General features: G+C 42.5%; 1 protein-coding gene across 1 annotated transcript in view; it reads left to right on the forward strand.

Annotated features, from left to right (window-relative positions):
* LOC110306342 (hepatitis A virus cellular receptor 1 homolog) overlaps nucleotides 1-7872 on the forward strand; it is a 14514-nt gene extending 6642 nt beyond the window's left edge. Inside the window, exons 4-7 of the mRNA XM_021178500.1 lie at nucleotides 2339-2388; nucleotides 5212-5320; nucleotides 6112-6145; nucleotides 7554-7872. Of these exons, the coding sequence (XP_021034159.1) occupies nucleotides 2339-2388; nucleotides 5212-5320; nucleotides 6112-6145; nucleotides 7554-7725 (365 nt within the window). The 3' untranslated portion in view covers nucleotides 7726-7872. The remainder of the gene's footprint in view (nucleotides 1-2338; nucleotides 2389-5211; nucleotides 5321-6111; nucleotides 6146-7553) is intronic.
* The last annotated feature ends 5049 nt before the right edge of the window (nucleotides 7873-12921 follow it).

The raw sequence follows: 12921 nt of genomic DNA on the forward strand, positions 1-12921 counted from the left end.
ATATATATATATATATATATAGAGAGAGAGAGAGAGAGAGAGAGAGAGAGAGAGAGAGAAGAGAGAGAGCAACAGAAATAAGTGAATAAATATAAGTTTTAAAATTGGAAAGTGGGCTGAACTCTATCTACAGCTTCTTGAATGTAACAGGTGGACACATTTCTTTTTCTTTTTTGATGGAGAAAATGGTCTAAATTTAAATTACATTAAAGAGAAGACTGTTGGGAGGAGTTGGTCTGAGTTCCTGGGTTTTATTTTGTAGTTGGCAGAGTCAGGAGTGACTGCTGCTGCTTCTGGGGAACCATGAGAACCGACAGAGCAGTATGTGCTCCTGCTGGAGCCCTCACTCACTGTTTCTTCCAGGCACCGTTTCCTGTTACTTCCTGTCTAGGATCTCTGTGCACTCCCAGACCATCAGTAGCTGCTTAGATTTTTCTAACACTTCTGATTTTCTTAATTTGTGAGTTACAGGTTGAACCTACCTTGCCTCCAAATCCCAAATCTGCAGTACTTTAAGATCTAAAACCTTTTGGGCATTGCCTTAATAAAAGTCCTGGAAAATCCAATACTATAAAATTCTCATATGCAGAATTATTAAGAGTTTATAATCTAACCTGTAAGTTATGTATATAAAGTATATACTTATGAATTCTACATGAAATCATATTTATACTTGAGCCCCACCATAAATTATATGTACATACTATAATATTTTCAGAATTATCCAAATTTTGAAACTCCTGGTACCTTTTGGATAAGGGACCTTGTTTCTTTCTAGACTGGAAGAAACCATAGAAGACTGAGTCCACTCTCTACCCAAATCCCTTGTTTTGGACCTTGCATTGCATCTCCAGTAGGTCTAGTAACCTAGTTAGCCTTCAGCTATGATAGAGTGCTGTGTGGTGTGCCTTCTCAGGACTGCCTGCATTGAATATGCTGAGCCTGTAATCTATGGGAGAAGCCAGTCACTTACCAAGGAAAGGTACAAAACCACTCCCAGTCCCCAAACCTTCTCCATCTCACAGAGTTTCTTGGAAAGATCTAAGGATCTGACACCTGTCATTCATAAAAGTTGGTCAGTGACAAAGAACAGAAGCTCAGGAGAGGAGCCTCTGCCTGGGCACAGCCTCTCACTGCTGTGCTATGGAGCAGGGCACAGCCTCTCACTGTGGAGCAGGTGTAGCAGAAGGCTCTGCTTTCTTGTTACCCAACTGATCCTTGCTTTCATATTGATTTCTAAATTCAGGAGTCCCAACAAGTTTTTCAAGGAGACTTAGAATTTCAAGTAGATTCAAACCAATCAGTATACCCGAGTCTACTCTAACAAGACCAGAAACAATCACAAAACCCATACCTACTCCAAGGAGATCCTTAACCACTACAAGACCTATAACTACTCCAAGGAGACCCAAAACTACTCCACAAAAACCAAAAGTATCCACAATACCCAACACTCCAAGAAGACCCACACATTCTATAAAACCCACACCTACTCCAAGTAAACCTTCAATAACCACAACTACTACATGACTCTCAACTACCATAAAACCAACAACTACTCTAGAGAGACTCCCCCAAACCCTAAACCCCACAACTACTGATGTCTCAGAATTACCCTGATATATGAATGGAGTTCAGTGGCTCCCCTGCCACACCACATCCTAATCCTCACATCGTAGGAGACATGTTGGCTTGTGGGTGATGTGACAGGTGATTTCTAAAGCAATTATGATCCAGGTTGAGGAGCAGTGCCATATTAGATGAGAAGACACAATGATAGGCCTCATGGCAGCTCCACTCCTCCTGCTGAGTAGAGGTATCCTGACTTTTGGAAGTGGGTGTGGCCTTTGTGCACTTACCACCCTAAGCTCGTGTGGAAGTACAGATAAGGTAGGACCTGAAACTATTCCACAACTGAGTTCTCTGGTTCACCTAGATTTGTAGATAAGCCTGGACATACACTTGTATTTTCACACACACACACACACACACACACACACACACACACAGCGGGGCAGGGGGAAGAGAGAGAGAGAGAGAGAGAGAGAGAGAGAGAGAGAGAGAGAGAGAGAGAGAGAGAGAGAGAGAGAGAGAGAGAGAGAGAGAGAGAGAGAGAGAGAGAGAATTTTCCATGAGGCCAGAACACAAAAGTTAAGATGTGCAAATTCCTGGAGAAATAATTTAGTAAAATATTTAGTGTGATGTTCTGTGCACCTATAGTACCTGATGTTATTTAACTTTCAATTCATCTTAGAAGATGGTGTGAATATGTGTAGTGTCTATAGTGAAAAATCTAACATCTTTGTAATTACAATTCATCTTCATTCTTGTTGAGCAGTTTGGATTGCGACTGTGACGTCTTCAAACCACCCTTGGAATAATAATACTGTAAGCATATATCCTTCTATGTGCTCATAGCAAGATTCACTTGTCTATCTTTCTTGAATCATGTTGCCTTTAAACACTTGGTAAAATTAGTTTATAGACTTTTGTCTCAAAAGAAGAATTAAAATTAAAGGGAAAGGGTCAGGCATAGTTGTTTATGCCTTTATCTTAGAACTCAGGAAGCTGACATAAGAGATACCAAGTGTGAGGGTAGCCTGGACAACCAGAGCAACTTGGGTTACACTGTTGAGACCCTGTATCAAAAAAAAACCCATTAAATAAATGATAATAATTCCATTAAAAAGAAGAAAGAATTTGAATATAAAATGGTTATTGGGAAGCAAGTTTGTTAAATATGCCTAGTAAACAATATTTTACAAAACAATGGAGGTATTGACCCAGAGATTGATTGATTCTCCAAAGCTAAAAGTTAGGGTCAAGAAAATGAGCTAACCAAAAGTGAATACATTAATATACCATATTTGTTGAAAGTACTATTAATTGAGCAGACTTGTACGGTTTTAGCATAGTCCTGCATGGCACAGTTGGACCTGAGCTTGGTGAACTGCAGTATAGTCATCTTTATCAGCAAGAAGAAATATTTTAGAACTAAAACTTTAAAAGGTAGAAGGAAAATCTGGACTCTGCAGCTGTCAGGCTGTCTCTACGTGCAGAGAGAACATGTGGAGAACTGGGCACAGAGACAGTCCTTTGTGTGATGGTGTCTGGGGCTTTTGGTTTCTTTGTTTTTGAGACAGGGTGGGGGTGGGAGACTCCTAGAGACCAGGCTGGCCTTGAATTCCCTACAGAGCTGAGAAGGATAAGGAACTCCTGACCCTCCTGGCTCTATTGGTCATCCTGGGATCAAAGATGTGCACAATCATGCTTAGCCCAGCAGCCTGCTTCTTGAAGCTGCAGATGATCTTCCCAGACTCCATCTCCTGGGAAGGTTGAAAAGATGTGTGAAGATGAATGAGAAAGGCTAGCCACCACTGCACCTTACAACCAGGAAATGTTATAAAGTAAATAAATGTTCAGTGGGCAGGGTGGACACTCCTGTGGTTCAAGCACTCAGGATGTGCAGGCAGGAGGGTCAGGAGTTCATTACACTGGCTACATAGTGAGTGAGGACTGTTTAGAAGACATGAAACCCTGTCTCAAAACCTACAGACATTATTTCATACTGCCTACAGTGTTTGTCAAGAAGTAGCTGAAAATCTTACCTAGAACCCCACTGGACATGTCGTTTGAGGGTGTAGAGACAGAGCTCACGGAGCTTAGATAATGTGTCTGTGGTCTCACTGACTAAGCAGAGGAGCTGGGGTAGTGATCCAGAGATGAGGTTCATACCTGGGCAAAGACTTGATCTCAGGTCTGCTTCCTGCAGTCAAACTGAATACAGGGGCTGTTTAAGACTAGCAGATCAAGCTAGAGAAAGTACCCAAGGAGCTAAAGGGATCTGCAACCCTATTGTTGGAACAACATGATGTACTAACCAGAACCCCGGAGCTCTTGTCTCTAGCTGCATATGTATCGAAAGATGGCCTAGTCGGCCATCACTGGAAAGAGAGGCCCATTGGACTTGCAAACTTTATATGCCCCAATATAGGGGAATGCCAGGGCCAAAAGAATGGGAATGGGTGGGTAGGGAAGTGGGGGGCGCTATGGGGGACTTTTGGGATAGCATTGGAAATGTAACTGAGGAAAATATGTAATAAAAATATTAAAAATTAAAAAAAAAAGACTAGCAGATCAGCGCTGAGCTATGAAGTTACATTGGGTGATGCTCAGCCTATCTCATGTTTATTCCCATAGGTGGTGATCCCTGGTCACCTTCACTGAGGTGAAGCATTTCTGTCTGACCACATAGTGCTAATCAGACTGCATCCATGAGCATTTTCTCCTGAGTGCTTTTATATAGATGTAGATCTTACCTGGTATGAGGACCATGGTTTTAGTCCCAGTTATCACAGGGCAGAGGCATGCGCATCTTTGAGTTAAAGGCCAGCCTGGTCTACATGGAGAATTCCAGGTTAGATGTGGTTACACAGTGTGGCTACATACATACAGACTACATTCCTGTGTCAAGTGGAAACAAAAGTAGAACCTGGAATTGCCTTTTCAAGACATGTAAGATATATATAGACAAAATAGACTTAGAAGCTGGGCACTCCTGTAATATCAGATTGTCAACTTGAAAGGAGGCATTGTTTATCTCAATAGAGGAATAACCTACCAAATATTAACTCTGATATAATCACTCTCAAAATATGCAAACACGTTGTCATTTTAAACTACATAGAAAACATTTCATCCTCCTCTTAGACATTTTGAAATTTGCACTATCTAGAGTTGTGCAGCCCAATACTTACTTAGTTTAATGTTAGATTTTACTTGCATGCTCTATTCTCTATTTTAAAAAAAAGTCAGCCGGGCGTGGTGGCACACGCCTTTAATCCTAGCACTCGGGAGGCAGAGGCAGGCAGATTTCTGAGTTCAAGGCCAGCCTGGTCTACAAAGTGAGTTCCAGGACAGCCAAGGCTATACAGAGAAACTCTGTCTCAAAAAAACCACCCCCCCCCAAAAAAAAGTCATGGTCTCTCTCTGTAGCTCTGGATGTCCTAGAACTGCTGTTTAGACCAAACTCTCTTGGAACTCTCAGGTATTCCTCTGCATCCCACGTGCTGGGAGTCAAGGTGTGCACTCCCTTATATTTGTGTACACTACAATACCCAACCGGCAATGGAGGGAAAAGTCTAGCTTGAGGTATGGGATGTTTTCTGCTCATCTAAGTTGGTGCCTCTTCAATTACTGATATTTCCTTAGGAAGTGGTTCCTACAGAAACTCCCCTGAAGATCCCCATTAGAGGCCTCTTTATTGGAATCTCTGTGTCTGCTTCACTGCTGATCCTTGCGAGCATCCCAACCATCATACGTGAGTGACTGTATCACAGTTCCCAATGTCAGGAATGGGTTTGGGTCTTCATGATAATTGCTAACAAAATCCAAGGAAGTTTGTTTGGTAGAGCAAAATGTTTTACTCTTGTAGGAATGTCAGCCATTGACTATTTCAGGTACCAGACATTAGATCATTGATGACCTATTTCACATGACTGGGCAGAAATTTGGGAATAAGAATGTGCCTGTCAAATGTCAGGATGGTTCCTCTAATATTTAGAACTTGATTATTTATCAGGATTATTTATTAAACTGGAGGTTGTTTATTCTCCTCTAAGTGAGGATGGTTAATGGGAGTCTGTCTTTCACAGGAAGGGGAGGGTGAGGAGTAGGTGGTTGCACACACCTCCCGAACTACATTGGAAGGAACCAAAGCCAGCACGGTGTGCTGTCTTAGTGACACTTAATAGGGTCCCTAATGGAGGAGACCATTAGTAGGACCTTGTGTCTCCGGTTGCTTGGAGAGTCCATGGTTAGCTTATTTTCCACCAGTCAGCTTAAAAACTTAGATTTCTTCATTTTTTTTTTTCAGTGAATGACAGTTTACCAATGTCCCTCTTGCGTGTTCAGAATGCTATGTGGGTGAATGTACAGAGAAGCTACTTGGATATAGATACATAGATACTGTAGGGTTCATGGTTTCCAGGGATTGGTTCAGTTAAAAACAGACACAACAACCTTGATTAGAAGAAAATATCATGAATGTTTTTTGATGACATGCTCAATTTTCCTTTCAACTCCTCCCAACTACCCCCCACCCCATTTTAGGGTGCAGACACAGAGAAAAGAAGAGTCCAGAAGGGTAAGCTGTCTCGGCTTGTGCCAGTTGCTTTGGAACTTGCAGTCTTGTAGATTTCTCCTGGTTTCTTTCTTCCTGTTTCTTGTCTCCTCTCTCTCTCTCTCCCCTTCCTTCTCCCCCCTCCTTTTTAAATTTACTTACTCTTAATTATTTCTTTTTTCATGTAATACATTTTGGTCATGTTCCTTTCCTTCTCAATACCACTTTCCTACCCACCCAACATTATATTCTCTCTTCCTTTCAAAAAAAGGGGGGAGGGGACAGGAAGAAAAAGAAAACCTACAAAACTACTAACATGAGATCAAAATAATCACCCGAAGACCACTCTCTGTCAGTTGTCACATTGCACCATCTGAGCTTTCTGACCCTACGTTGTTTCTATCCCTGTATACGATACTGACCGAAGCCCAGAAAAGCTTTGTCCCATCTTCTTTGTAATTCTCAGCACAGGTGTTCTTGTGGCTGAATGGAGACGCTCATTTTGGTTCTACATTTCAGTAGTAGAGATGGCCAGTATAGAGGTGACAAAATCCACTATGCTGAAACTCCACCCATGAGTTTAAGTTAGTCAATTTTCTTTTCATGAGCTCTAGAAGATCAAATATCAGTCCACCATGGCTACACTCAGTAAAAGCTCCTCCCACAGCTAATGGGAAAGGCTAGATCCCAGACCCTAGCAGTTCTCTCTCAAATCATCGTCTCTCCCTGTAGGGCCTGATGTTTTGTGCACGTGCTATATGCAAGTGTGTACCATGCATGCCATCTTTGTAGCTGTTTCCAAGACAACCAGCCCCTGTGGAAAGGCACTGTTTGCTGCTTTACCCTTTTCCCCACTTCATGTTTGTGTTAGAGTCTGAGATGCTATGCAGATTCCAAAACCATTTCTATTCTCTTTAGCGAGATGTTTGTGTGGATACATGCAGGTTTCATGGCACCTGAGAAGGTCAGAGGCCAACTGGGTGGAGCTGGTTCACTCCTTCTACCTTTCTGTGGGTTCCAGGAATGTAGAATGGGTTACCAGGCCCTCTTCACCTTATGGTCACAGCTGTAAGCTGGAAATACAGGAGCCATCCAGTTCTTAGCTCAATTCTAAAATGCACATCCTGATTAGGTAACTCCGTTTGGAGTTAGATATCTGTCTTTTAAACTTGCCCACTTTTGTGTCCAGTACATGAGCATACGGATGGATGCTAGTATGAACTGTTTTTGTTCTACTATTTCTTAGTTTGTCTGTCATTTACTCAACAAACTTCTTTATAACTTCATGCCAGATCTCTGTGTGGTGCTGTTCATTTACCTTTACAGTTTTGTGAATGGGGCTCTTCCAGTCCCTAATGATTCCTAATTCATGTTGAATCATGAATGAAAAAACTGCTCAGATCTGAAAAATGATTGTCCTGCTCTTTTTCAGCAACTCTGAGTGCAGCTCAGTTGTCTTCCATGCTTATCAGAATGGCGCCTTTCAAAGTATAGTGCAACTTCAAGCCGAAGATATAATCTACATTATTGAAGACAATTTTCATCCAAGGATTAAATCCCAGTTGCCCTTTGAGATGACAACATTCCAAAGCTGCAGGAAGTAATGGACTGTAACTGTGCTGGGTATTTGCTAAGCTGCAAGGCTGTTTTCTGGGTCAGTTCATCTCATGTTCCCACTTCCCAGCAGTAGGGGAAAGCATGACCTTATAGCTGTTCATATGCATAGTGACTGTTAATATAGTATTCATTCTTGCCACATACTGTGGTGTGGTGTCGTCTCTCAAACACAAACACTTTAGAATTTCATGTTTTCTTTAGAGCTCATAAGTCTTGTGTCCACCAGAGACAATAATTTGTAATCCAGGAAATGGCCTTCTGTCTTACTAAAATCATTAGAAAGACAGGAATATAATATACTTATATATCTATATCTATGTCTATATATATGAGTGTATATATATATATATATATACATAATATACTTAAATATATGTACATATATAATATTTTTAAAAGACTAGGAGAATAGGATTTAGATATAAAAATCTGAAAATGGAGAGGGCAAAGCTAATTTAAAAGTATTTCATGATTATGTTTTATTCATTTTATTGTACCTCAAAATGACATTTCCTTACCCTCCCCAAAGGAGCTGAAATCATGGGAGTTGCAGGTTTAACTTCTCTGGTAGATAATCAGAAAGGAGTCTAGATGTGTTCATACTTTCTAATAGCTCATGGAATATGACACATGATATACTGTTGATCTTAGGATAACAATGTGTGTTTTCTGTCAGGAGAGGCTATCATGGTGAGTATGAACCAGGCAGACATCTGGGAAGAAGATAATAGGGCACAGGCTTGAGTTCATTAGAGCTATTTCCACTACACTTCCACCTTGATGCTCAGTGTTCCTAGACTCACTCACTGAGCTCTGAGTTAGGGGCTAGAAGGAGACAATGCAGAAATGGAAGGGGAGTTAAGGAAGCAGGACTCTGGGTCTCGGCCTTAGAGAAGTCCTGTTGCAGGTGGGACAATGTTTGAGGTTATGTACTTATTCTAGGAATATTCTAATGACATAAGACACGGGCTATTGACTATCTTTTTAAGTGAAATGATGGCCACATCTTACTTGATAAACCCTGTGAATATCCAAAATTATTTTCAATGCAGGGGATATTTGTTTGAAATGGGAGAGTCAAAAGTCTGTGTGATCATCCTTGGATGGAAGAGGAAGCAGTTACCCAGAAAAACAGAGAGGCCTTGGTCCAAGTCACCAGGGTAGTATATGGAAAATGCAGAATCCTAACACATGGTGGCTTCTTCTCACCCCAATAAGACGTACAGGTTTGGCTTCCCAGGCAATGTGGTTCAAACCTTTAATCCCAGTCTCTTTCATGAAATGTCAGCAGTCTACCCGAGAGCTACATCCCTAGCTCATGTAATGTAAATCTAAAAACAGGAGAACACACACATACAGATGCTCACAACAAGCCTGTACAACCTAGAGGTTCACAGTCCTGCCTGGACCTGGAGGAGATTGCTGTATAAGGAGAAAATTCAGACTGTGACTCCAGAGATGATAATGGTCCTTTTTTGAGGGTGGGACCTGAGCACTTGTTAACGTGACACTCTCCATGTGATGCTAATGATCAGTCAGGGTCTTGAACCTTTCTAGGCCTTTCTTCTGCTACTGTAGACTGTTCCCTGGAGTTTGAAAGCATGTGGAAGCTACACCCCAGGCCTTCACACATTAGGGCTTTTAATTCCCTTCCCACCCCAAGGACTATCACTAGGGAAGTCAGACATGAGAATCCTCTGTTTCTGTGATACCATGACTCACAGGAGATGCTGATGGACACCGATGACATGGAAAGGTCCATTCACTTGGTTCCATGATGCCTAATTTCACTTCTAATTTTTTATCATTCACTGGACCAGGGAATTGTATCCTGCAGCAATAGGTTCCTTGGCCAGATCGAGTCACATTCTCTATGGTCAGGGACATGTTTCCTTTGTAGAAATTCCCCTTTATCTGGAATTTGCTCGATTTATGATATGTTACATTTCTGTTTTCAGTGCTGAGCACCACACTGGCACACTGTGACCAAGGGCAGGGTTCCTTGCTCCAGCACACAGGCACAAATGTCCCAGAGGGAGGTAGAGTACAGAGCAGATAGGCACTCATACCAATCTCAACTACTTAAGCATCTTCAAAGGCCCTACACAGAAGGAAAGGAGGGCAAGATGGTGATAGAGGTGGGTCCATTTCTGCAAGCAATGCATCACAGAATAAATGAGGAAACTATGGCTGCCTTGTTGGGAGGAGGATTGGCTGTGCCAACGATTCTTTGACTTTGAGAGGCAGCAGAGAGTCCTGCTGAAATACCTATTAAGATTGCACAGGCCTCTGATCCTGGAGCTCAGCAGGTGGAGACAGGAAAATCCTGATCTAGAGATCAGACTGAACTATATAGCAAGTTCCAGGATTGCCTGAGTGTTGAAACTCTGTCTCTCAGAAAAGAAATGATCATTTCTAGTGAGTGCCGCCTTACACAAGAGGGTGGTCAGGGAGCTGAACGTGACCAGCCTTATCACCCGCTTGCTGGAGGCTCTCAATTCAAACCATTAACTCTCAAACTTTGCAGTCTCCTAGGAAGATCATTAAGAATGAGTATTTCTGGCACTGGAGGCGAGGCTCAGTGCTTAAGAGCACTTGCTCCTGCAGAGGACCAAGACTCGAGTCCCAGCACCCACGTGGAGCTTCACAATCATCCATCACTCCAGTTTCAGGAGATCCAGTGGCCTCTTCTGACCTCCATGGGGCTGTGGTGCAGAGACACTCATGTGAAAACAACACGAACACATAAATAAATCTAAAGAGTCTTAAGTGAGTACTCCCACTGGCTCCAGTCCTGGTTAAAAGACGGACCCATTTGCCTTCATACTGCTTAACAATTTTCTCTCCTTGAGGGACTGCCAGGACTTCTTGAGGGACTGCGAGGGCTCCTCCCTGAAGGACTTTGACGGCTCCTCCCTGAGGGACCGTGATGGCTACTCCTGGAAGGGTTTTGAGGGCCTGGGAATGTTCCCCCTTGAGTGCCTGTGAGGGCTCCTTCCTGAGGGACTGTGAAGGCTTCAAAGGACCATGTGTTCTAGGCTCTACAGTTCTATCTCTAAAGTATAATGGTCACACCAAGAAAAAAAGAAAAGAAAAGAAAACAAATGACCAGACCAGAAATGATGACTTAAGCCTGTAATCCCTGTGCTAAGGAGCCTGTGGCAGAACTGTAGTGAGTTTGTAGCCAGCCTGGGTAATATAGGCTTGTTCCCTACCAAGTCTGCCCCACTGGACTGAGGTGACACATTAGAACTTACATTTTTTTTTTATCTCCCATGTGTTGCATTGTGTGTCCTTGACACCTCCCCTTTCAGTGTCACAGCCCTCAGAGAGAGTTGTGCACAGGTCTTTGAAGATACAAGCCAGGGCTCATGGAGTCAACACTCAGAAAACTGGACACTGTTGGCTAGTTAAATAGTTCACCTGTCTGGGCAGATGACTAATCTGCTCACCAGCAAAGGAAAGGCTCTCTCTCTCTCTCTCTCTCTCTCTCTCTCTCTCTCGTAAATAATCCCTCTGACAAAACAGAAAAGCTTGCATATTTGAAATTCCTCATGTGTTGTTCCGAAGTTTCAAATAAGTTCCTTTATAAGAACAATCACATGTATGCGATAATGCATTTAAAAAGATACCGAAAGGTACATGCAAGCACGATCCCTCTCTCACGTCTTCTCATTCTGCAGCTCACTCTCCCAGGACCCAAACACTAAAAGACATCCACACCTGTGTTCCCTGGTAACACCTGCACACATGATAGTTCGCTTTGATTTTCTCTATAGCATTGTGATTACCAGTACACTATATGGAGTTGTTCAATTAGGCTCACTGCTTGTATCATGAATATATCAAGTATATTTACCTGGTCCCCACTGTTGGATATTTAGGTTGCTTCCAATCATATCCTACTACAAATAGCATCACTATGACCATCCTTGTATCTTTGCCTTGAAATAATCTTTCTCCAACTGAAAAGGACCAGGCCAGTACTCATGCTTAGTAGTAGTAGCAGCAGGACACAGGTGAAGGAAAAACCTGAAAACATGAGTATGAGTCAAGGAAAATCAAAGGCAGCTCTGTGTAGGCACTGCCTTAGCTCTCCGGTTACACTGCTACTTCCCCTGATGCCCATCTATCCTGGAGGTCAGGAGGGAGGTGGAAACAGGAACATTTAGAAGTTGAAGTCAAAAGAGCGACATAAGCAAGGTGCAGGTATTTAGCAATGAGACACTTTCCCATTGCTCCCCAAAACAAACAAGTAAGGCATGTTGAATCACACCTGCAGTCCTAGCACTCAGGAGACTGAAGCAGGAGGATTACTATGAGGTCCAGGCCAACCTGGGCTGGACAATTGGAGGCTGGCTTGAGATACAGAGAATTGCAGGGCTTTTTGCTCAGTTGGTCGGAGGCTTAGTCTGTGGCATGGCTGTCAGCTCCCGTATATTGGGGTCCTGGTCCTTCACATACAGAGCCTTGGGGAGAATTATGCATCACTTCTGTGGACATGAAGTGACAGGCTAATGGAAGGTGATGTACAGAAAATTGGACATTGTTGCTCACGACAACAGCCCATTGATCTGGGATATGAGCTAGTTGTCTGTTGATTACCCAAGGAAGGGGTGGGCCACCCCAATAAAGTATACAACAACAACAACAACAACAAACTTGACAAATAAGAAGTGTGTATGTTTTAAAGTACTCAGGGTTTGTTTTAATGCTTAACATGAATTCTTTTCAATGCATTTATATATACACATCTAAATAGGAAAGCAGTTAAGCCATATAAAACATGTATGAAATCATGACACTTTTCAAACTCTTCCCATGCAATGCTGCCCACAGTGAGCCCAAACAGTCGCCCTCCCCACTGCCCTCCTTCTCAGCCCCCCCCCCCCCCCCCCCCCCCCGTCTAAGTGAGATTCAAGATTCCTTGCTTGGGCCTTCCTTCTTATTTAGTTTCTTTGGGACTGTGGAGTATAACATGATACCTGTATTTTATGGCTAATATTCACTTATAAGTGAGTACATGCATGTCCTTTTGGACCTGGGTTACCACAGGATAATATACTCAAGTTCCATTCATTTGCCTGCAAACTTCATAATGTCTTTGTTTTTAAGAGCTGAATAGTATTCCATTGTGTAGACTGTGTTCTTTTTTTTTTTTTTTTTTTCCAGAGCTGAGGACC

The sequence above is a fragment of the Mus caroli genome, chromosome 11, assembly GCF_900094665.2.
Source record: "Mus caroli chromosome 11, CAROLI_EIJ_v1.1, whole genome shotgun sequence".
NCBI classification, from domain to species: domain Eukaryota; kingdom Metazoa; phylum Chordata; class Mammalia; order Rodentia; family Muridae; genus Mus; species Mus caroli.